Source organism: Pseudophryne corroboree, chromosome 6 (genome assembly GCF_028390025.1).
Source record: "Pseudophryne corroboree isolate aPseCor3 chromosome 6, aPseCor3.hap2, whole genome shotgun sequence".
Taxonomy (NCBI): Eukaryota; Metazoa; Chordata; class Amphibia; order Anura; family Myobatrachidae; genus Pseudophryne; species Pseudophryne corroboree.
This window is the reverse complement of record NC_086449.1, coordinates 315,644,551-315,670,359: the sequence shown is the minus strand read 5'-3', so window position 1 is coordinate 315,670,359 and position 25,809 is coordinate 315,644,551. Positions and strand designations below refer to the sequence as shown.

General features: G+C 37.4%; 1 protein-coding gene and 1 long non-coding RNA gene across 3 annotated transcripts; one reads left to right on the top strand and one right to left on the bottom strand.

Moving 5' to 3' along the window:
* Positions 1 to 1,438: 1,438 nt before the first annotated feature.
* FOXB1 (forkhead box B1) lies at positions 1,439 to 7,426 on the bottom strand. Its single transcript, XM_063926261.1, has 4 exons — positions 7,368 to 7,426; positions 5,749 to 5,990; positions 3,856 to 5,349; positions 1,439 to 3,631 (listed from the first exon to the last, which is right to left on the bottom strand). The coding sequence occupies exon 4, from the start codon at positions 3,607 to 3,609 to the stop codon at positions 2,644 to 2,646; it is 966 nt and encodes a 321-aa protein (XP_063782331.1). The 5' UTR covers positions 3,610 to 3,631; positions 3,856 to 5,349; positions 5,749 to 5,990; positions 7,368 to 7,426; the 3' UTR covers positions 1,439 to 2,643.
* LOC134932140 (uncharacterized) lies at positions 4,302 to 25,579 on the top strand. Of its 2 annotated transcripts, XR_010179253.1 has the most exons (3): positions 7,520 to 7,572; positions 13,060 to 13,156; positions 25,254 to 25,579. It is a non-coding gene; the product is annotated as an uncharacterized LOC134932140 (long non-coding RNA). The 2 variants fall into 2 exon arrangements; XR_010179254.1 differs by lacking the exons at positions 7,520 to 7,572; positions 13,060 to 13,156 and adding an exon at positions 4,302 to 4,440.
* Positions 25,580 to 25,809: the final 230 nt, after the last annotated feature.

Here is a 25,809-nt window from a genome sequence, read left to right as displayed (position 1 = left end):
CCAGTTATCAACCCACTTACTTGATGATAAGCTTGAAATTAAAGTCTTTCTAAGCAGAACAACAGTTTCTTTACTTTTGATTGCACAAATTTCCACTTTGAACGGATTGTTTTAAGAAGTTCTGAATATTAGTCTTAACAAAAATGTATAAGTTTTCTAATAAAAAATAAAAAAGAACTTGAGGCATATTATGATGCTATTTTAAATAAGAATATCAAATTAGAGTTCTTACTGCGTTATGGAGATAGCAAATAAAAATCTTTAGAAAAATAATAATGTAGATTATGATGCAAAACAGCTTGGAAAATTCACTTTAATTAGAAAATGTATACCATCACTTAGTTATATAACCTTTACTGAAATAAACTTTTTTGTTGAAATAAGATGGCTCTATTACCTATCAGAAGGGCCTGCAGCCTTTACTTTGTGAAATGTTGTAGGTGTCGCTTGAAGCAGGCAATAATCATTGCTATTAGTATGTAGTGCAAGTTCTACATACTTTCTATGCTCGATCGTATTGGTGTAAGCTTTCGTTGAACTTGATGAATGAGATCACTTGTCTACAACCTGACAAGCCTAATCAGGTTCATATATTTTAATAACTACATGATTCTTGTTGTTTCTACCTATTTCTGTAGGGTGTTAAACTGGTATGCTTTTGCAGATAAGAAAATTCACATTTTCATAGCAATAATGAAGCAAGAAGAGAACTCTTAATGCCATTTTAATTTTCCAAATGTTTAGAAGTAAACTCATTAGAGTAAGAATCACCCACATATTCCAATTTGCACTTCCTGCTATTTTATATCTGAGTACTCTATCCTTTTCACAGCCATGCTGATTGTAATTATTCAATCTGCTTAAAAGTATAGTTAATATTAATGAAGAATGTTTTTTGCTCAATGACTGAGCCATATTATTGAAAATAAAATAGTTCCAATGATCAGTGATTTTCTTTGGTTAATATAGTGTAATTTGTCTTATTTTATTTACTTCATTCTGATATATTTATTAGGTCTTGCATTTTAAATTAATATTGCAATTGTCTTTTTGTTTGTGTTTTGCTTTTATCAAAAACTGTTTATTCCTTAATTTAAACATACCAGTATTTCAAGCACAATCTAATTGATTATCCTGCTATGTTACATTAATTTCTGTATGAATTATTAAATGCGCTGAACAATCTAAGTTTGGTAGCATTCTCTATTTTTTTCTTAATGAAGTTGAAGAAGTAGATGCCTTTTTCTTGATTAAGCAAACAAATAAATAAAGGGATCACTTTACATCTCAGAATTATTGATTCCATTATTCTCATACACACAGAGACATACACAAACATGTACACACATGTATGTATATATAGGAACTAAGGTTTAAATAGGTGAAAAAAAATGAACATTATCAAACATAATCAAGTAATGAATAGCCAGACAATTATATAGAATTATCATTTTAATGAGAAAATATTATTTGGACGACTAGGTTCATAATTTAACGCAGACACTTATTTTTTGTAGTCTGACATACACACATGCTGTGAATAATAACATCAATAAGCAAATGCCATGCCTTCTGTACAACAAGGAGACTGAGTGGTCACTTCTTTACAGCTCAGATGACAGTAGGGTAATTTGTAATTAACTTAAGGTCACAACAGAATAACTTTTTTATATTTTTAAAACAATTTTTGCAAATTTCCTAGATTAAAACTAAAAGATGGTCAAAAAAGTGCAATAAACACATTTCAAATTCATTCATGTACACAGACATTTACAATACCCTCTTAACTGCACTTTCTGTGAGGTTCTAAAAAACCTTCACGCAATTCCAAATTTACCTTTGCACAAGGCTTTTACCCCCCCCCTCAAAAAAAACCATAAAAAAATAAATAGATATGCAGTTTTAAATTCAGTGACATGGACCAATAATTTTCCTGTGCCTTGAAATTAATATTCACCATTGACAGCCAATAAGTACAGTTAATGCTTTGACTCATAAGTTCAATATTTACATTAGGGCAGCCAAAGTGTAAACAATATTTTTTTCTCTTTAGTATATTATGTTTTGTGTTTATTATGTGCACTTTCTATATTAGTGTAAATGTCTGATTTGTTAAAAAGTATAATTTAGCATGAGAACAAGTTGTAAAGTGATTACTATTGCCATAGTTGTACATGTTTTATATATTGCAAATATAAAATATGTCATGATGTTAGTTTCTATCTGCACAACTCAGAACTGTTTCTAAATAAAACTGCTTGAATATAAATGCTTGTACAGTATGTTGCTATGTTTTACAATATAACAGCATTTTCGAGTCATTACACACTAGATGCATTTTGTTTAAGAAGATGTACGTGTGCTCCTAAATAGGCTACATGAAAATGTCTGCCGTTTATTTTTGCAATACATTTAATAAACAATGTGCAAAACTGTAGTTAGGATGGCAATGCTCTGCAGAAAAACATTTTCAAGTATATGAGGACATGTACAGTATGTGATAGTCAAAAAAGTCACACTGAATAAACAAAAAACATAGCTGACGTAAAGTATTAACCTCCTTCCTGGAATGAGACGTCTTTACATAAGAGAAAAAAGTAAAGTGTGTAAACTTTGGAGAAATGATGTATACCGTCCAACAGGTTAGTGTACAGCCACAGAGAGTAGAGTGGGAGTACTGGTGAGAGTTTCACTAGGGGTACCTGGGCTGCTTTGGCTGGTGGCTGTTTGGGGAGATGTTGGGCTCAGAGATGGAGAAGAGTTCGATAGAATAGCCGGGATATGTGTTGGGAGTGCAGTGAGCCCTGGCACAGCTGCTGGTGTAGGCTTGATAGGAACTGGGATAGCAGGCAAAGTTTGTCCTCCATGGCAAAGTGGCTTGATGGGCATTCCATAGGCACTCACACTGTAATCACTGTTAGCCATTGATATAGGTGTGGTAGTGTCTATCATGCTGGAACTGTACATGTGAGGCCAGCCTGTGCCAATGGAGCTGCCAACTGTAGTCAATTGGTTATGGAGGGGATAAGCTGCTGACATTGGTGGCATTGTGGAAAAGGCAAGTCCTCCTGGCATTTTATATTCTCTGGCAATTATATTCTCAATAGCAAAGGGATGTTTGAAGCTGGATGTTTGTGAAACTCCCAGGTTGTAGGTTGACATCTGTGGTAAATGGGTACCCGAAGCAGCTAAAGCACTTAGTCTAAGCTTTGCTTGCTGCTGCAGGTACTGTGCAGCATCTGATGGCTTAGTAGGGGCAAGATGATCTGATTTCATCACCTTAAACCGCTTTCTACGCCTTAGGAAACTTCCATTTTCAAACATATCCCCACAACTGGGATGAAGTGCCCAAAAACTGCCTTTGCCAGGCTGATCAGGTCTCCTTGGGATCTTGATGAAACAGTCATTGAAAGATAAGTTATGTCTCAGAGAGTTCTGCCATCTTTGGGTGTTTTCTCTGTAATAGGGGAATCTGTCCATGATAAATTTGTAGATCTCACTCAGAGGCAGCATTTTCTCCTGAGAACTCTGAATAGCCATGGCCGTAAGTGAAATATAAGAGTAAGGAGGCTTCTGGTCACTGTATGTGTTTCTCCCTGGTCGAGGCATCTTTGCTACGGTCACAGGTGAGCTACATGTAATTGGGTAAAAAAACAACCAAATTAGCACATGTAATAATGCAGCCAATAAATAAATGTTTGAACTTTCACTGTAAACAAGCTAGTAACATAAACTATGGACAATAATTTGGGTTTAATTTGTGACATAACATATACAGAGTTTATTGTGACTACAGTATATATTACTTGGCTATATATGATCAAAAGCACATATCATATAAGATTTATTTCATACCTTAAACTTTTTACAAGCTGGCACTCTGCATCCGAAAAGTAGCTTCAAAGTTGCTTGCTCTTGTCACAAAACAAAATCCACAAGCCCCCTTTCTGGTATTTCAGGTCTTAATTCAATTCTTAGCCAGCCAGGTCCCTTCTTGGATAAACTGTGATTTTATCTTCAGCATCAGGAACAAGCTTCTTGTATGAGCAGCACTTGAATGGGAGCAGGGGAAAGTATTTCTCCTTTGCTGGGTGAGAGATAAGCTAAGTAGTTGTGTCCATGTCCTTCCTCAAACCATCTGATAGTTTTATGTGGTGACATGAACAGAAAAGACCCCTGTAGAGGCGCTTCATTAATGTGCCACTTCTTTGCTATCATATGACAATCGCCTTGGGAGGAGGAGGGAGGGAATAGAGAAGGGAGAATAAAGAGGAGGGGGGCGTGGGGGAGAGAAAGGCATAATCTGGTTTCATTTACACCTATTTACATGGACACCTTGGGCCAATAGAAATCATTTCCATTTGAAGACAAGGCAAGGGGTGAAAAGGCTCAGCAACCGGAATTGAAGTGTGATGGCACCCAGTAACAGTGTGTGTGAAGGTATGCACCAACCTTCCTGTGTGCATTGCAGGGAGCTTAGTCTGCAATTCACACTTACAAATGGAGCTACTGAGCAGTGGGATGTTTGACATGGAAATTGCTTGGCTGTAGTATTCTGTTTGTTCTATATTGTTATCTGATTTGTATTGTGAGCTAACTTAAGGCAACGCTTTTACTTTTTAACAAAAGGGGAGGGCACTTGTTCTTGGACCAACCTAATTCAGTGAGTTTTACTTTCTTAGTAGGGAAATGTTTATGTTGGTATAGATATATGCATGCAGGTATTGTATATATGCAGAGACATATCTATACGTAACTGTATATACATAATTGTTCTTTTAGTATCATAGCTGCAGCTTAACTGTGTGCTCTTTCTGATATGATAGCAAAATGTATTCTCTGAAGTCTTCATTGTATCCTTATTTTTAATATTGTGCATAGTGTAAATATATACTTTGGAGAAATAAATATTCGTGACCACTTGACATTACACATACAGTAAGTGTTTCAGTTGTGTACAGTAATTGTAGATTGCTGTGCTTGCAACCCATGTGTTGGGATATTTGTGTGAAAAAACTAACTTTTTATGGTTAATTAATAGACAGATAGGTGTGTGTGTGTGTGTGTGTGTGTGTGTGTGTGTGTGTGTGTGTGTGTGTGTGTGTGTGTGTGTGTGTGTGTTGTATAGATCAATAAATAATTATTTCAACTTAAACAAGTTTTCACAATTATTTAGAATAAACACTAGTAGAACATTGTTCTTCCTTATTGTGTAACAAATCCTATTTTAACCCAAGCATTGCCAGAAGGCTATTCAACACTTTAAAGTGACATTTCTTGTGCTCATAGCTGTGAGTTTTAAAGCTGTGCCTAGAAGCGAAGATGATGTCCAGGTAAGTGGGATGTATTCTGTAAGTAAAACAAACTAACAAGTCATAAAAATACAACAATAGATTAATACAGAAAAAGAGGTGGGCTCTAAGGGATGTTAAAATAATGCATTAGATTTCAGTGCATTCCCATTCTTAATCCCCAGGGATGTCTCTAATAATGCCTAATCATTCAACCTCATAACAACATCACATATTATACCTAAACAGCTGCTAAGCAGCCAGATGTGAGGGCTTTAAAATGCATCATCACTATTACACAATCTCAGACTTCCTAATTATATCTGTATTTCAATGACTGGTGCTTGTGCTATTCACACAGTATAACAGATTACACAATGCTATCCACATATGATTAACATCATAGATTGTTAAATGCATCATGGCACAGAAATTGGCATGTATTCAAGGATCTAACCTTATTGTAAATGTTATATGGATATTAGGGACATGTGAATTTGTCATTGTCTTCATCTCTTTACCCTGCTTGCCTCACGTAAACCTTCCTCCTCTTTCAGTCCAATATTCTGAGAGTCTGGTGGTTCACAATAGGGCAGGTGATTATCATGATATTAATCAACTGCATTTTGCATTTCCTGCTGTTCTTGCTGTATGTCGTCACATGCTCTAAGGAACTTCTCATGGAGGTGTTTTTTCCCCCTTGTCACAAGAAAATTTATTATTATGATCAATGATGAAAATGCTTAAACAATAATAGTAAAAACAGAAATTTTAATAATAAAAATAGTATACATCTAATAGTAATGTACAATGTTTTAATAAAATAATGTTAATAATATCACTAATAAACTGCAAGAAAATTGGTTTTATCATTAATTTAAAAAGAATAACACAACAAACATTTCTGGTTATTGTCCTATCATTTTAAAATGAAATTCTCAACTTGTAAAATAATGCAAACAATAGTGGGTTTTTTTTCTTAATATAATAAGTATATTACTTCTTCAAAATAATCAACTATCTCTAGAATACCTTAATATTTTAATTGTAGTAGTTTTTAGAAAATAACTTTTTTTTATTACAGTTGGGAAACAATTAATTATAATGAAATATATCAACAAACAAATTTAGTTGTATTTTTATTGTTAAAACAATTATCCAGTGTATTAAAATGAATTGTGAAAATATTGTTAGTTTTAATACACCTTTAAAGTTACAATAAAGAAATGACAGAACCAAAGTAACTGCCAGACTTTTTTTTACCGTCGATGTAAAATAACATATTTGTGATTTTTTCCCCTTTATTAAAAACTTATTGTAATGAAAATATAATGGACCAATTTTTTTATTTTATATTTTGCTACCTAAAAAGCTAACCTCTGATATGAAATATTGGCCTTTATGAGTCTATAATTTTTGTGTATGTATATATATATATATATATATATATATTTATTTGTGTGTATGTATATATATATATATATATATAAGTTTATATATCATACTCCTTATAGGAACACCACAGATTATAAAGTGAATTGTGATATTCTTTTAGAATACAGTGATAGGTCATGGTTTAGTTATTTTATTATTAATTTGCTGAGCTGATTACAAATTGCACTAACTCGACTTATAATTACATTTTAAAACAGTATTTGCAAATAAATATATGTCACTGGAAAACATATGGTAGTTAATTGAATCATATTATCATTGCTAATGGTCATTAATCTCAGAAAATGGTTTTATTTTTTTATTTTTGCATTTATACCATTATCATAACAATACTTTGCACATATTAAAATGTTTCTATTTTTTTCATAGCAACATTTTAGCGATTCCCCTCAGTGTAATGCATTGGTGTAAATTACCTTTCAAATTTGGTATATTTAAGCCCAGAGGGCTTTGTACAATTAGATGTAGCTCAACAAAAGATGTGTTGGGACAAGCAAAACATTAATGACAGTTTTCCTTGCTGGTCAGTAAATCACCAAATCGTTACTTAAACACGATGAATTTAGGAGATTAAACAATTTCATTAATATTGAAATAGCTGCTGTAATTCAAATTACTTACTTGGAATGCAGAATCACGTTTCCCAATATTAACAGAAGCACTTGAGCACTAACACAATATGACCTTCTAAATTCAGGTAAAAGAAAATAATTCATTTACAGAAAGCCTAACCTGTATGTTTCATAATATTTTTTTTCAGTATTAACCAATAAGTTGCCTAAGAAGTGCTGTGAATTGCTCTGCTAACTCTCTGTTCTAGAAAATGGTAATATTTTTGTGACTATCATGTATATGAGTAAAGTGACACGATAAGACTAAAGGATTAAAATAAATTAACTCTAAACAGAATTAGAGTTGCTTCTCATCAGAGAGAGTTTAATTGAATATTTAAATTTATTTACATTGTAATTTTTACTGGAATAATTTATGAAGAAAATTAATTGACTAAACTCTAATACAGCTCTTTAATTTCTAGATTTATTGTTTAAATCCTTCTATATAGTGATACTTGCACAAAATAAAATATTAAATTAGTGTTTACAATGCTAAGCATTTGTGTGTATTGACCCTGCAGTTAATAAAATTATACTATGTAGTTTAATAATATAAATACCTTATACAAATATAATAGACACATACAGTTATCTAGTATAATTAGGACATGTACATGTTTAGAAAACAATATTTTGTGTGTGCATTTAGCATCTTACAGTCTCCTCTAAATTAAAGTATAAGTACAACCAACAGGAAATAATATATGGTTATCAATACAACAGGTGCAAGTTTAAAATATTGTTGCAGAGCATTCTGGGGAAATATTGATTGTGCTTAAATATAAAGAATAACAATATGCATTTATCCTTTAACAAGAAACAATAGAACTAGAGTTGATTTTCAGTATTTTTTTATTTATATATGATTAAATTGTACTTGATAGTATATTTCCATAACAGGAGATAAATAACACCATTAGTGAATATATTTAATGATATTTACCATTTTTTTTATTTTTTTTAATGTAAATATCTATGACCATTGTGGCTTAGATGTGCAGCATGTTTATTTGAAATATTGTAATACATTGGGTATGTATTGTGAATAACTTTTCACTGCAGCTTGTTGCTGTTAATAATGGGAATGGAAAGTATGTAAAATGTGTGTACTGGGTGTCTTTTAAAAGTGATTGTCTCTCTTGTAAATAAATGCAAAACAAATCTAAAAAGAGGACTTTCAGGGCACTCATTTAAATAAGAAGATGGAACCGTTGTTGGGAAAATGGAATAAAATACACATAAGTCAATTATATCAATGTGTAAAGCAAATGGGAATCTTCTTCCAACCACAGCTATTCAGTCTTTCCATCACGATGTGTAAAGCTCATCTTTCTGCATGAAAAGACTGCAATAGGCTCCTGTTTTCCCTAAAAGCAGGACCCCACACGTTTACAGGTTTGGTAATAATTTATGCTAATTTCCCTTCAATAAATCCACAATTCGTTTCAGTAGCATGCAGCCTACTCAGATGTCAGAGGCAGAGAGGGATAAAGGTGGCTAACACAATATTGGTTTTGATCCCGTATGTTTTCAATGCAGGTGTGAGCATATATTGAGTCCAGGACCTACGCTTTAACTTCAGCCCCAAACCCCCCTCTAGGAAGAAAACTAACCCTCCTTTTCAAACCAATCTTAATATGTACAATATAGAGATAGGGAGATGTTAAGAAGCTTCTTAAGGTCTCCTAGGCTTCAAACAATACACAGATCCAAACCAGATTTCTCAACTTGAAAGTATCCCCTGCACATTTCTAGTTAAGTCCTAGATTGTATTTGATGAACTTACTTGTGGTCCCTCTATTTACTTATTGGGAGTGAAAAGAGACCTGATAGGAATCGGTTTGGGGACTGCTTTCTTTTGTTGTAGTTGAAGGTTTTTGAGTTTACCAAAGTGATTTTGCTGCCTATGGGAACTAAGAGCAATGGATCAAACCCTTTGTTGCAGAACACTATTTAACAAATATACCACATTGCTGTGAGAAGCTACTTATCTTTCATTTAAATGGGGCTTTTCTGCTAAGCACAATCTCTGTGTCCTGTCAATGGCCAATCATTACTCCATAGTGGAAATTTCGGGAATTATACACACAACAGTGCAATAACAGAGCAGATTTAATATGACACATGATAATATTCTTCCTAGACATAAAATAAATTAAGATGCAGCAATATTTTTCTGGATAGAATTCTGTCTACTACATATGTTTATGATGTCTAATAGTTAGCTAAGATTTGTGAACAGCACAATTTTGATAATTATATGTGTTACTATTATAAATAATACTATTTAACTGCGTGAGCCAGATACCGTATATATATAAAATTAGGTTTAAAACATAATTGCTCATGGTGTAACCTATACTTTTAATTGTTAATCATTTGGAGAAATTACGTTTTAAGATAAGATAACCACAATCCTATTATATTTTGCATTGTAATATAATTGAATCCTACATTGTTTATAGTTATATTTATTTTAACCTGGAAACATTATGTGTAGGACACTATTGACTAATAACTAATATTTAGTCTTTCGTAATCCTTCATTCACCTACTCTTTATTTTATTATGGTTTAAGAAGTCACATATTGAAAAGTACACTAACCATAATATAGCAACAAACAGATATCTCTAGTGTCCCTCAACCATCAGCCTAACACTATGCTGCTACTTTTCTTCAATATTGTTTTTACTGAAACAGGATTTAATGTGTTTCCATCAGTTTGATCTAGTCAAGAATATACTGTTCTAGTATATTGCAAGGATTGAAACATAATGCAGCATTGCTTCTGGAAAGATGGGTGAAGCATCTCTGCTGACTTTTGTGGGACTGCAAGCTCCAGCCTGCTTTGCTATAGGAGAAACTGAAGGTTATTGCTTATGCTGTGGAAAATGTTGGTACTAAAATAAACTTATAGTAAATGTGATGCATTCATATAATTACAGTAGTAGCTAATATGTGTCTGGAACGTAGAACTGAATGGCGACTCTCATATTCAGATCCCATGGACTTGAATGAGCAATCTGACTTTTAAAGATTTTTTATGAACTCTGTTAAAATAGAACAAAAATGTGACATGTGAGTGCTAAACGTGGAACATGGAGTGCCAAAATAGAACTGCAAGATGGGAACTGGGGTACAAGTAGTTGGATGACTTCATTTGCTACAAGAAAATGAGGTGATTTGTTCTGAATCAACATCATTAATCTAATATCTAAGTACAGTTGTCATTATGAACATCATATACCAATATATCTATAGTTTAATACATTTTCTATATAAGTTGGCTGGGAATGTAAAATAAGTCCTGTTTCTGCTAATTATTAAGTTAGAAGACAGCTGCTTTCCCTAAAGTCCAGTGATCTTTGTTTATCCTGCCAGATTAAAACACAGACTACAATGAATGTTAGAAAGAACAGTGCTGTACAGATGGTGATATGATAACAGTAATACATTTAATGTTGTGCATATGCATAATTGTAGCAACTGAGCTTGGCGGTATAAAATTATGTACTAAAAAGAGGGAAATGCTCTACTTCTATTATGAAACAGCATTTCTGGTAGCATTGTTATGTGTACAATTGGATTTATACAATGCAAACATGAATGTCCACATCATCAACATACTGTAACATAAGGTATCAGTTATGGTGTCCTAGAAGACTAACAATTATATAGTGTAAAGACCGTAAAAAGAAATAGTAATCTCACGCAATTCATTCAATATTCACAATCTGCAGCTAATGCACGTATAACTTCAACAAACTTCAAATTCCTAGTTTTTATTTCATGTAGGTATGGAGATATATTTTTGTCCTGTGGCAAAGCAAAAGTGTCAAATTATGTTGATTATTTAACCATAGCAAATGTATAGTTATAATGTGCATGTAAAAATATAAATGCAAATAAAATACAAAGGCATATGAGCAGTACCGCAACTAGACATATTAGCGCTGTGTGCAAGAGACAGCATTGCCCTCCCCACTCCAAACTCTCTCTCCATGCCTCACTCTCTCTAAATTTATAATAACTTTACCTCACCATTAATAACGCCCCTTCCCTATGCCTCCTTCATTATCCACTTCTTTAATTTAAAACCTAACCTTTCTTTGCTGCCACGAGCATTGTGGGAGTCAGCTGAGCATCATCACGTCTCTCTCGAACCCCAGGCTGGAGACAGTGCAGAGGAGGCGGAGGCAGAGCATCTAAACCAGCCCGGGGATTGGGATGAAGGCAAAATGATGGCAGCACTACCATGTGCAACTTGAGCATACACCACATAAGCAGTGCAGTGGTGGGAGGCGGGCAGTGGGAGATGGTGACCGGCAGCAGTGAGTGACGCTAGATAGAGCGGCCATGCAGGTGGTGCTGCCAGATGGTGTGCACACAGTGCATATCCACTGGCAAACAGATAGCTATGGCCCTGCATATGAGACCTTAGAATAGGCTATAAAATAGTCAGAGAAAAAATGGGAGACTCTTTGTTGCCACCTACTGTCTACACTTGGTTCCTGCCAAAAATCTTTGTAGTAAGGAATATGGTTGGGCGTATTTATTTAGCCAGTAATTAAATTTGGATACATTTCGACAATTCAGAATTATTGACTCCAACCAGACAAAAAGACTAATTATAGTACATAAAGTGTAACAAGCCAATCAGCAAGCATCAACAAATGTAAACATTTTTTATCACATTCTCTGCATCACATATTTCACTCCCGTTCTGCATTTGATGCTTAGACAGGAATTTGGAGCCCTAGTATACAGCAGGCAGCTTATTAAGTGCTGCTTTTTTGCTCAGAGCAGATGATATTGGGAAGCAAAGCTCTGTGCAACTCAAGTGACAGTTACTGTGCACGGCGCCCTTAGTGGCCACACCCATTATTTCTATTAACATGCTGAACTCAAGATGCATTCCTTTTAGCAATAGTAGCTTATGCGCCTGCATTATGCAAGACACATCTCAGAGATACTTACATTCCAATTGCACCCATGTTTGAAACCATCATTATCTGCTATTTACACTTGCAACGGATAATCTGAAAATAATACAGCATTTCCTTCAATTGCACAAGCTTGCCCTTTCTGTACGTGGCCTACATGAGAATGACCATGTCTCATCCAGCTCTGCCCATGCACGTGGACCCACTGTTCTGGTTTTGTGCAGTGAGAATTCATGCAAGATACTGTATGCAAGCTGTGTAGTATTTTCCCTACATCAGCCCCTATATTTGGTTAAGAGCTGTCTACACAGTATAGACTGATGATTTATTTTTTGTTGAACATGATCCCTAGTTAACCTTATATTTACTCACAGTCTATTAAAAGCAAACAGTTTTGTGTCAACATTTTTGTACAAAAAAATCCACCTTTTATTTAAATAGTGCGCACATATTCAGCAGCCTTTTAGATTCATATCAGTCACTGCCCCAGTGACGCTCATAGCTCTCCCTTTATTTTACTTATTTATTGTACATCTTATTATTTCTGTACTTGGTGTTATGTAGTACAAAAGTGTATTGCTTACTTTCCCAACACAAAAATGATTTTTCATCTACTTTACATTAAAATCATGACAGTAGCCAAAGGCAAAAATAGCCAGACAATGCAGTGGCAACTCCACTGGTATAATTTTTGTAGTACCTACTGTATGGGCAGAAAACACAAATCACTTTTTCATGTACTTGTCAATCTACAGATTCTGGTCACAAAGCCTCACAAAAAAAATAATTTGCATCAAGTGATGAAGAAGAGAGCTTGGAGGCATTCAATTACCTGCGGTGGTTACCATTTGGGTAAGGCTCAGAGTTTAAGATGCAGAACTAATAAATTAAACAAAAATTCTGCGCAGTAAATCCCCAGGTAGCACATGCCAAACCAAGGTATCCCTGAAAGTGTCCACGGCACACAGTTTGAGAAATAAGGCCATAGTGTCATGATTATAAAGGTAACAAAAGGTTTTCAGAAATTACAATATCATCTCATCTACTAAAATGGCTTAGCAATCATAATGGGGTATATTTACTAAGCTCCCGATTTTGACCGATTTTGAGTTTTTTCTTCAAAGTGTTATCTCGGGCATTTACTAAACTCAAATCTCGGCAGTGATGAGGGCATTCATATTTGTTTTGAAGGCAAAGAAAAAAATACGAATGAATACACCATCGGTCAAACACGCCTGTTATTTTATACAACTCGGTAATTTACAAAAAATTCGTATTCACAATAACTGCCGGCAATAGCCAAACACTGCCGTGAAAAAGTACAAATCGTAAAAAAAAATCAGTTTTCAAATAGACCTGCTTTTTTTTACCGTATTCTGATAGGCATGCACGGATCAGTGAGATCTGTGCATGTATATCAGTGGGAAGGGGTGTGAAAGAGTTAAAAATCTGAAAAAAAATTTGAGTCGGTCCTGGTTGTAAAAATACAGGGTAAAAAATGACTGGGGTTCCCCTATATTTAAACAACCTGCACCGGGCTCTGCGCCTGGTCTTGGTGCAAAAAATATGGGGGACAAAAAACGTAGGGGTCCCCTGTATTTTTAACACCAGCACCGGGCTCCACTAGTCAGAGAGATAATGCCACAGCCAGGGGACACTTTTATATTGGTCCCTGCGGCCCTGGCATTAAATCCCCAACTAGTCACCCCTGGCCGGGGTACCCTGGAGGAGTGAGGACCCCTAAATCAAGGGGTCTCCCCCCTCCAGCCACCCAAGGACCAGGGGTGAAGCCCGAGGCTATCCCCTCATCCGTGGGCGGTGGATGGGAGGCTGATAGCCTTTTGTGTAAAAAAAGAATATTGTTTTTTGTAGCAGAACTACAAGTTCCAGCAAGCCTCCCCCGCAAGCTGGTACTTGGAGAACCACAAGTACCAGCATGTGGGGGAAAAATGGGCCCGCTGGTACCTATAGTTCTACTACAAAAAAATACCCAAATAAAAACAGAACACAGACACGGTGAAAGTAAAAGTTTAATGAACATACATGCACACTTACATACATACATACATACTTACCTATGTTGACATGAAGCACTCGGTCCTCTTGTCCAGTAGAATCCAGGGGTACCTGTAAATAAAATTTTACTTACAAAGAATCCTGTGTAGATTGGTCCTCTTCTTCAAAGTTATAAACCACGTACTTGTAAATTAAAAAAACGAAATACCTGGTCCACGCAATGAAAGGGGTCCCATGTTTACACATGGAACCCCTTTCCCCGAATGTCGGGACCCCCCGTGACTCCTGTCAAAGAGGGTCCCTTCAGCCAATCAGGGAGTGCCACGTCATGGCACTCTCCTGATTGGCTATGTGCTCCTGCACTGTCAGTCAGGCGGCGCACTGTGGATACAATGTAGCGCAGCGGCGCTACATTATATCCAATGGTGGGAACTTTGCGGTCTGCGGTAGACCACAAGGTTAAGTGGGGCCAACCACAAGAGTGACCCCACTTAACCTCGCGGTCTACCGCAGTCCACAAAGTTCCCACCATTGTATATAATGTAGCGCCGCTGCGCTACATTGTATCCACAGTGCGCCGCCTGACTGACAGTGCAGGAGCACAGAGCCAATCAGGAGAGTGTCATGACATGGTGCTTCCTGATTGGCTGAAGGGACCCTCTTTGACAGGAGTCACGCGGGGTCCCGACATTCAGGGAAAGGGGTTCCATGTAGAAACATGGGACACCTTTCAGTGCGTGGACCGGGTATTTCATATTTTTATTATACCAAGTACGTGGATTATAACTTTGAAGAAGAGGACCGATCTACACAGGATTCTTTGTTAGTATAATGTTATTTACAGGTACCCCTGGATTCTACTGGACAAGAGGACCGAGTACTTCATGTCAACATAGGTAAGTATGTATGTATGTAAGTGTGCATGTATGTTCATTAAACTTTTACTTTCACGGTGTCTGTGTTCTGTTTTTATTTGGGTATTTTTCTTGTAGTAGAACTACAGGTACCAGCAGGCCCATTTCCCCCCCCCCCCCGCGCATGCTGGTACTTGTGGTTCTCCAAGTACCAGCTTGCGGGGGAGGCTTGCTGGGACTTGTAGTTCTGCTACAAAAAACAATATTATTTTTTTACACAAAAGGCTATCAGCCTCCCATCCACCGTCCATGGATGGGGGGACAGCCTCGGGCTTCACCCCTGGTCCTTGGGTAGCTGGAGTGGGGGACCCCTTGATTTTGGGGTCCCCACTCCTCCAGGGTACCCCAGCCAGGGGTGACTAGTTGGGGATTTAATGCCAGGGCCGCAGGGACCAATATAAAAGTGTCCCCCAGCTGTGGCATTATCTCTCTGACTATTGGAGCCCGGTGCTAGTGTTAAAAATACGGTTGAACCCTACATTTTCTGTCCCCCGTATGTTTTGCACCAGGACCAGGCGCAGAGCCCGGTGCTGGTTGTTTAAATATAGGGGAACCCCAGTCATTTTTTCCCCTGTATTTTAACAACCCGGACCGGCTCAAAGAGCACGAGGCTGGTTATGCTTAGGAGGAGGGACCCCACGCAATTTTTTTGGGATTTTTAACTCTTTCTTCACTTCTCAGAATATACACAATGAAGCCCCACACGGATCTCACAGATCTGGCCGGGATTCATTGTGTTAAGTCCGGCAGTGTTTTACTAATCACTCCCGTAAAACACTGCCATACATTACGAATGACATTGGCATCGGAATAAACGAAAATGCAGAATACGACAGCTTAGTAAATGAGTCGTAAAAAAAAAAGTTGCAAATTCACACTACCGATGTCATTCGTGTTTAATCTCCCGCCAAATCCTGACAATTACGAATCTTAGTAAATATACCCCAATTTGTTTGACATCTACAAAACTAACACTTTGGCTACAGAGTAGTGTTTGGGGAGTACTTTTTCTTTCTTTAATCAAATCATCATTCTTTATAAAGTACCAAATAGACAATACAACAAACTCATTTCACTTATTGATTCAAAAAGAGCCGCAGTTACAGTTGGGAGGGCAGACTGACTAGTGATCAACAGTGTTTCTGGCACCAGCAACAAGTTGTGAAAAACACTACTGTAGTTTAAATTACAATTAATTGCCTCACCACTTGTATACTTAAATAGCAGATGGCATTAAAGTTCAGAAAATATAAAGAGTTGTAGGAAACAGTACATTATAGAAACACATAAGGTGAGATGTCAATGTATTTCTTGAGAAAATTTGTTTTTTTTGAGCCTGTCAGTGCATTGTAAAAATGACAGCACTTGAGATAACAAACACTGTACTGCATGTGTATTAGAGCAGCTACATTGGCTATTAAATTACTCTCGGTATTAAAGGACTGAACAATATAATTATAATAAGGGATGTGTGAAGATATGGGCTTTTCCTACAATGGAAAAAAAGGCACAATATTTTATATATATATATATATATATATATATATATATATAATATTGTGTATTTTTTTCCATTTGTGATTATTATATTAGATGCCAATGATTATAATAATAATAATAATAATAGTAATTTTATTTATTTAGCGCTCTTTCGCCAACAGGACCCATTGATTATGAGTCATTGGCATCCGAGTGATAAGTCAGCAGTAATAATGTCGACATGGTCTAAAGATTAACATTGTCAAAAGGTTGACATGGCAAGGGTCGACACAGCATATGGTTGACATGAGTTTTTTGTTGTTTTTTTCCAACTTTTTCTTACTCTACCATCCATGTTGACTACGATTAGGAATAGTAACCTGTGCTGAGAGCAGCGAGGACATGGTGCTCTAGTTGGTGTTCCCAGTCATTTTAGGGTGTAAACAACATAAAAAACACACAAAAGAAAACCTCATGTCGACCTTTTCTGTGTCAACCATTTCACTAAGTCTATCTTTTTCCCATGTCAACCTTGTGCATGTCGACCCTTTGGGGTCAACCTAGGCACTGTTGACCTTTTTCAGGTCTTTATGGAGCAAAGTATGACAAAAATGTACCAAGAGAGCACATAAAAGGGCAGCTCGGATGGTGTAATGATTAGCATCACTGCCTCACAGCACTGAGCTCATGGGTTTATTTCCCATCATGGCCCTAAATGTGTGGAGTTTGTATATTCTCCCAGTTCTTGTCTGGGTTTCCTCCAGGTACTCCGGTTTCCTCCCACAATCCAAAAATATACTGGTAGGTTAATTGGCTATTCGCAAAAAATTAACCCAAGTGTGTATGAATGTATGTGTGATGGGGAATATAGACTGTAAGCTCCACTGGGGCAGCAATTGATGTGAATGGCCAAATATTCTCTGGAAATCACTGCAGACTATGTGAGCGCTATATAAAGAACGGATAATAAAATAGAATAACATAAAAGACAAGAAATTGAAAAATTAGAATAATCAGAGACCAGGGCTATATTTACTAATAATCCGAGTTTGACCGATTTGTGTTTTTTTTCTAAATCCCAACACGGGAATTCACTAAGCACAAATCTCGGCAGTGTTTGGGCTATTCATAATGGTTTTCAAGGCTAATTTCAGAAATACGAATGAATAGACCATCGGTCAAATGCGGCTGTTATTTCATACAACACGGGTATTCACTATTAATTCATATTTGGGTATTAGTCTCTGAATGCTCAAGTGCGGGTGTTTTTTTTTGCGATTCGTTAAAAAAAGCAGCAAAAAAATAGACCTGCTTTTTCCTGGCGAGTTTGGATAATCATGCACGGATCAGTTAGATCTGTGCATGGTTATCTATGGGAAAGGGTCATTTAGTGTAAAAACAAAAAAAAAAATTGCGTGGGGTCCCCACTCCAAAGCACAACCAGCCTTGGGCTTTTTGAGCCGGTCCTGGTTGCAAAAATATGGGAAAAAAGTGACTGGGGATCCCCCATATTTTAACAACCAGCACCAGGCTCTGCGCCTGGTCCTGGTGCCAAAAATATGGGGGACAAAAAGCGTAGGGGTCCCCCGTATTTTTAACACCAGCACCGGGCTCCACTAGTCAGAGAGATAATGCCACAGCCGGGGGACACTTTTATATAGGTCCCTGCGGCTCTGGCATTAAATCACTAACTAGCCACCCCTGGCCGGGGTACCCTGGAGGGTGGGGACCCATTAAATCAAGGGGTCCCCTCCCTCCAGCCACCCAAGGGCCAGGGGTGAAGCCCGAGGCTGTCCCCCCCATCCAAGGGTGGCGGATGGGGGGCTTGTGTTAAAATAAGAATATTGTTTTTTGTAGCAGTACTACAAGTCCCAGCAAGCCTCCCCCGCAAGCTGGTACTTGGAGAACCACAAGTACCAGCATGCGGTGGAAAAACAGGCCCGCTGGTACCTGTAGTACTACTACAAAAAAATACCCAAATAAAAACAGAACTCACACACCTTGAAAGTAAAACTTTATTACATACATGCACACCTACATTCACACATACTTACCTATGTTCACACGTGGCTCAGTCCCCTTCTCCAAGTAGAATCCATGGGGTACCTGAAAATAAAATTATACTCACACAATCCAGTGTAGATCGGTCCTCTTCTGAGCTTGTAATCCACGTACTTGGCAAAAAAAACAAACCAAAAAACCCGAACCACGCACTGAAAGGGGTCCCATGTTTACACATGGGACCTCTTTCCCCGACTGCCGAGACCCCCCGTGACTCCTGTCAAAGAGGGTCCCTTCAGCCAATCAGGGTGCGCCACGTCATGGCACTCTCCTGATTGGCTGTGCGCTCCTGAGCTGTCACTCAGGCTGCGCACGGCAGAGATACAATGTAGCGCATAGGTGCTCCATTGTATCCAATGTTGGGAACTTTGCGGTCAGCGGTTGACGTATCTCTGCCGTGCGCAGCCTGACTGACAGCTCAGGAGCGCACAGCCAATCAGGAGAGTGCCACGACGTGGCACTCCCTGATTGGCTGAAGGGACCCTCTTTGACAGGAGTCACGGAGGGTCTCGGCAGTCGGGGAAAGGGGTCCCATGTGTAAACATGGGACCCCTTTCAGTGCTTGGTTCGGGTTTTTAGGTTTGTTTTTTTGCCAAGTACGTGGATTACAAGCTCAGAAGAGGACCGATCTACACTGGATAGTGTGAGTATAATTTTATTTTCAGGTACCCCATGGATTCATGGACCGTGCCACGTGTGGACATAGGTAAGTATGGGGGTAATTCCAAGTTGATCGCAGCAGGAAATTTTTTAGCAGTTGGGCAAAACCATGTGCACTGCAGGGGGCAGATATAACATTTGCAGAGAGAGTTAGATTTGGGTGGGTTATTTTGTTTCTGTGCAGTGTAAATACTGGCTGCTTTATTTTTACACTGCAATTTAGATTGCAGATAGAACTCACCACACCCAAATCTATCTCTCTCTGCACGTTATATCTGCCCCCCTACAGTGCACATGGTTTTGCCCAACTGCTAAAAAAATTCCTGCTGCGATCAACTTGGAATTACCCTCCTATATGTGAATGTAGGTGTGCATGTATGTAATAAAGTTTTACTTTCAATGTGTGTGAGTTCTGTTTTTATTTGGGTATTTTTTTGTAGTAGTACTACAGGTACCAGCGGGCCCGTTTTTCCACCGCATGCTGGTACTTGTGGTTCTCCAAGTACCAGCTTGCGGGGGAGGCTTGCTGGGACTTGTAGTACTGCTACAAAAAACAATATTCTTATTTTTACACATGGCTATCAGCCCCCCATCCGCAGCCCTTGGATGGGGGGGTGACAGCCTCGGGCTTCACCCCTGGCCCTCTGGTGGCTGGAGGGGGGGACCCCTTGATTTAAGGGGTCCCCACTCCTCCAGGGTACCCCGGCCAGGGGTGACTAGTTAGTGATTTAATGCCAGGGCCACAGGGACCTATATAAAAGTGTCCCCCGGCTGTGGCATTATCTCTCTGACTAGTGGAGCCCGGTGCTGGTGTTAAAAATACGGGGGACCCCTTCGCTTTTTGTCCCCCATATTTTTGGCACCAGGACCAGGCGCAGAGCCCGGTGCTGGTTGTTAAAATATGGGAGAACCCCTGTCAATTTTTTCCCATATCTTTTCAACTAGGACCGGCTCAAAGAGCCCGAGGCTGGTTTTGCTTAGGAGGGGGGACCCCACGCAATTTTTTCTTGATTTTTAACACTTTATTTTTTTTTTAAAGGTGCACAATGAAGCCCTGCACGGATCTCACAGATCCGGCTGGGATTCCTTGTGTTTTGCAGGCAGTGTTTTACTCATCACTCCCGTAAAACACTGCCTGACATTACGAATCACATCGACATCGGAAAAGATGAATGTTGCAAACTCGGCAGCTTAGTAAATGACCGTATCAGGATTCAAAAAGTTGCAGTAAAATGCACCCGATACCATTCGAGTTCAAACACCCTTAAAAATGGCTAAAACACGAATATTAGTAAATATACCCCCAGGTCACTGATACATCATAAATAGCACCATTCTAAGATATTTTTCTTTGGAACATGGAACATTCTAGGAAGAATATATTTTAGAGAGGCTGTTATCTTCTTTATAAGGCTGCAGGCATGTCATGTTTATGGGTACTTCATGGCCTCAACATACAATAATTACCTTAATCCCTGGAAGGGCATAATTTATTTGGAAAATCTTGGGTGAATCTGGATCAACTTGCAAAGCGATTCATGAATTACATATTGGTAAAATTCCTATGAATTTCTGAATCAACTCTTTCATCCATCTCTGCAAGCGGCATACCTATCTGGCATGGGCAAAACAGGGAAGCTATGCTTAAGTTTCTCTACATCATTATTCATTACAAGTCTACTCCACAAGAAAATATATAGTGGTCTATTCATCATCACTTAATGGTATGTTATACCTACGGAAATGCTAGATTCCGTATGTTTTAAGTAACAACCCCATTTATTATTAGGGGCTCGAGGTGCCCCTGTATTCAGCAAACTTTTATAATTTAAAGTGTGACTGCAGGTTATTTCTGGAGTCCTGCTACTTCGAATGGGAAGGATGTCTGAATTTTGAACAGGGATCTGTTTAGATCCCTCTGCCTTCTTCTCCCTGTGTCACCCACAGCAGTGTTCATGTGAACTCAGTTCATATATGCGTACTAACACTGTTGCGTTGGACCCTGCAGTGTAAAATTCTGCCACTATTAACTAGCTGTGGAATAAACAATGGTAGGTATCACAGATATGGCTGCATTTTATGAGAGTCCTTCCTCGCACCAGATCAATATTAAAATGTCCCAAATATGGAGCCAATTATGATAATAATAATAATAATAATAATAATAATAATAATAATAATAATAATGAATAGGCCCTATAGTGTTAATCTGAGTGCTTATAAAGAAAAAAAATGGATACTAATGCCTCCATATCCAACTTATTAAGATGCTAAAATGCTAAAATGAGCAGCAAATATTTGCCAGTTTTGCAAAGCAATTGAAACAAGACTTGGAGGCCTTGGAGTTTTTTTTTCAAACTGTGGTCCAAATAAGTAAAACTTATGATATAGCATCACAAGTTTTACTTGTGATATTTATAAATACTACATAGAAAGAAACAAAATACATACTGTCCACAAGACTAGTCACTAGTCACATTGTGAAATACTTTATCAATCTATGAGTATGTTATCATGGCTGCCTCACCTGGTACTCTGTGAAGTTATTACTCAAAATGCCAACACCAATCCTGCATTATGCTTAATGTGCACTCTAGGGTTTTTTTTTTGTCTGTACAGCCTATCGCTGTATTACTTAAATCTTCTGTAAAGCACCTTGAGTCCTGTTGGAGAAAGAGTGCTATATAAATAAAATTATTATTATTATTATTATTATTATTGTTGTTATTATTATTATTATTATTATTATTATTATTATTATTATTATTATTATCACTAAAAAACCAAGAGGCTTCTCTTGCTGCTTTCTTTGTGCCAGGGATGAGAGTGATGTTGCAAAGTACGACCTCACAGCACCTCATTTGCCAGCAATATCAAGATAAGGAGTGGAACCAACCACCTGCCTGGCATCAGCATTAGTTACAACTCACAAAGGTATTGTAATAATAAGACTCTCAGGGGTATATTTACTAAGGTGTTAGTTTTTTTCAGAACTGGTGATGTTGCCCATAGCAACCAATCAGATTCTAGCTATAATCTTCTAGAAGCAGCTATATAAATGTTAAGTGGAATCTGAATGGATGCTATGGGCAACATCTCCACTTCTAAAAAAAACTCACACCTTAGTAAATATACCCCTAAGTGTGAGTCAATGATTCCACCAAGCAGTGGGACCCTGAGTGCCCAGAGGCCCAGATGTGGTGCACTTGCTGCACCATCAGTAGTTCTGCCCTGGGATGGAGTTTAACCAACATATAGAAAGACAGTATAGAACTTCTTTGCAAGAAACACAAACCAAATGCTATTTTCAAAAAATAAAAATGAATATGGTCATTGCTGTCTACTTCTAGTGTTGTTTTACTTGCTGTTGTTTTCCTTGCTTAGGGAGTAGAAGGTAATGATGATGATGTAGATATTAATTAATGTGTGACAGGTCCGGCTGTACCTGAATGTTTTGAATATGTCCATGTGAGTATTTGTAATCAGCCACAGCTGTGGCCAACAAATATCAAGATGATTGTAATAATACATAGAGAAATTACAGCAGGATGCATCCTGGATTAACCAAAAACTGATTGCATTATAAATGACAGCTAAACCTATAAGCCAGGCATGTCCAAACTGCGGCCCTCCAGCTGTTGAGAAACTACACATCCCAGCATGCCCTGACACAGCTTTAGCATTCTCTGACAGCAAAACTGTGTCAGGGCATGCTGGGATATGTCGTTTCACAACAGCTGGAGGGCCACAGTTTGGACATGCCTGCTATAAGCACTAATAACTTGTGCAGAACTACAGTAATATGACAAGTAAGAAGTCTAACTTATTATTCACATAAAGCTGGATGTACTTTGTATGCCGATATTGTTGCCAATTTACAATAATCTTTGTTATAGTCATTTTGTAGTAAGCTTCATGCAGCAATAAACATAATTAAAAATAAAGTCACTATGACTAGGATGACTAGGATACATACACTGCTTTGGCTACATTCTAATGATCTACTTAAGCATTTAAGGCCTGATTTGGATTTGTACCCAACAGTCATGGTTTACAACGACCTGGTGAAAGTTAGCCTCAGTTCGTGCACATGCAGGTACATGGATGTACATCATGCAGAACTTGTAACGGTACAGTATTTGCATAAGGTCGCAGAAGCAATACCAGTAAAAGATGCACATGGACCCTGCAGCATATAACTCAGAAGCAGGCCCAGTATCTCCTACGTCTTGTATTCTAAACCTCTTCTGTACATATTTTGATGGTGTGGGTCAGACAGCGTTTATACACTTTTAAAGCATAATACATACAACTGATTGTCACAACCAGGGCCTTTTACAGCTGCTATCTGGATACCACTTTGTTGTAGGCTACATTCCACTAAACTATAAGACAACTAATAGAATAATCTTCATTAAATGGTAAGAAAAGCTTTTTCCTTTATACGGGCACATAGTAAATGGCAGATGTTGCATACAGTATACAGTAGTGTACCTCGGAGTGCTGAAAACAGATAACAAACCCACATTCTAAACAAACTTGTGCTGCATACTACATTTTATATGACTTGTATTTACTAATCTCCATGGACAGTGGACACCAGTTTATTAATACATAATATATTGTTATTTGCATACATTTATATATTTAGTATAGTTATACAGAGTTTTGGTTATACTATTCCATTCCATTGTTTTATATGACAGGTAATTAAACGAAATAATTAACAGCTTAATATAAAAGAACCAATTGATATTGGATTATGACCAGTGGGATGCAAAGTCCTTGTGAAAACCATCAAATACGAATTTCCACATTTTTCCCTGTTGGAAATAGTACCAATACAGAAAATGCCACCTTGGTACTGGGGGGATTAGCTCTCTCCCAGCCTCTCACTTCAGTGTTACGGCAGCAGTAGATCAACTGTATAATGTGTACTCTGTTTGGTCATTTGTACAAACAGAACAAAGGTTGAGCTTAGCCAAATTGCATTGCACTTGTGAACTGAGTCCCAATTTGAAGTATCTTTTACAGCAGGGGGAATGAGAACAATTTTGTGTGTGTCTAAAAAAATGGAATAACAAAGCCACTTTCTAGAGCATCTCAAAGTGAAGTACTGAGGCGTGACATTCCCAGGGTGAGAGGGGACAAAGGCAGGGTCAGGGGGATGAAAAAGAGAATCAAACAGCCACTTTCACATGTCTGCCCTCAACTGCTGCACCTCTCCATAATAGAAAACAAATGTTGTATAAAGGGGGTTTGCTCCAATTCATTTAAAATAGCAAATGATAGCTAAACAACATTGTCAGAACGGAATCAACTTCTATGCAGTGCCACCCAGAATAGGCTATACAGTAGTGTTTGGTTTAATAAGAGGCTGCTACACTAGTAAAATTTCTGGTTCATATTCTCAAACGCATATCATTTCTAATACACATGACATAAAATACATAAGCCTGCTACTGCCATATTGTAGTTTCCATTATCACTAGTCACGAAACAACACATTCTACAGTATTTCACTTATTTTTCTTATGTAATGCAATGGACACTTAAAATCTAAATATTATATTTACTGTATAATATTTATCAATAGAGAGCTTTATTGTAGATGTGTAGTTTACTGTCTTTTGTATTTCTTGAAAAACAGAGTGTTGCACACATTTGTTGTTAGTGTTAGAATGCTTGTATTATACTATTTATTCTGCTAATCATATACATGGTTTAAGTATACCAACAGTTTATTATTGGCTCTTGAAAAGGTTAATAGAACTCCATTCATTCCTTTCAACTTGTCTTTTTTATTCCTCTTTCCTCAGTTCACCACGGCCTTGCCACCCAGAAAGCTGGCAAAAAGATGTCATGTGATTATAACTAACCTCCAGTGAACCAAAGGATGGCTAATTCCTTGTGTCTAAGAGCACCATTGATCCCTTTCCAATGAATGATCTTTACATTCAACAAAAAAACAAGCACTTTCTACAGGAAAGAGGTCATTTGCAAAAAGTCTGGACATGAAAGACTTGGAGACACAATATAAAGTTTTTTTCCATGTTAAAATATGAAGGAACCCGCTTAGAATATTAAAATATCTACACATCTATCTATTCCTACATCCCAGAAAGATCATGATATATCACAATGATTGGCGAGTCATTTATTTAAATGTTCACATAGAACAATTTATTATATGTCTGGGTGTCTGTCTATTGTGTTTATATGAATAGGTGTATCTATGTGTGTGTATACCATATACATTGTATATTGGTGATCAAATTCTAACCTGAAAAAATATATTAATGTAAAATACTTCCCACTGCATAAATCGTTGACATCTGCTCAACATAATGTTAACGTTAATCCTATTGAAAGTCT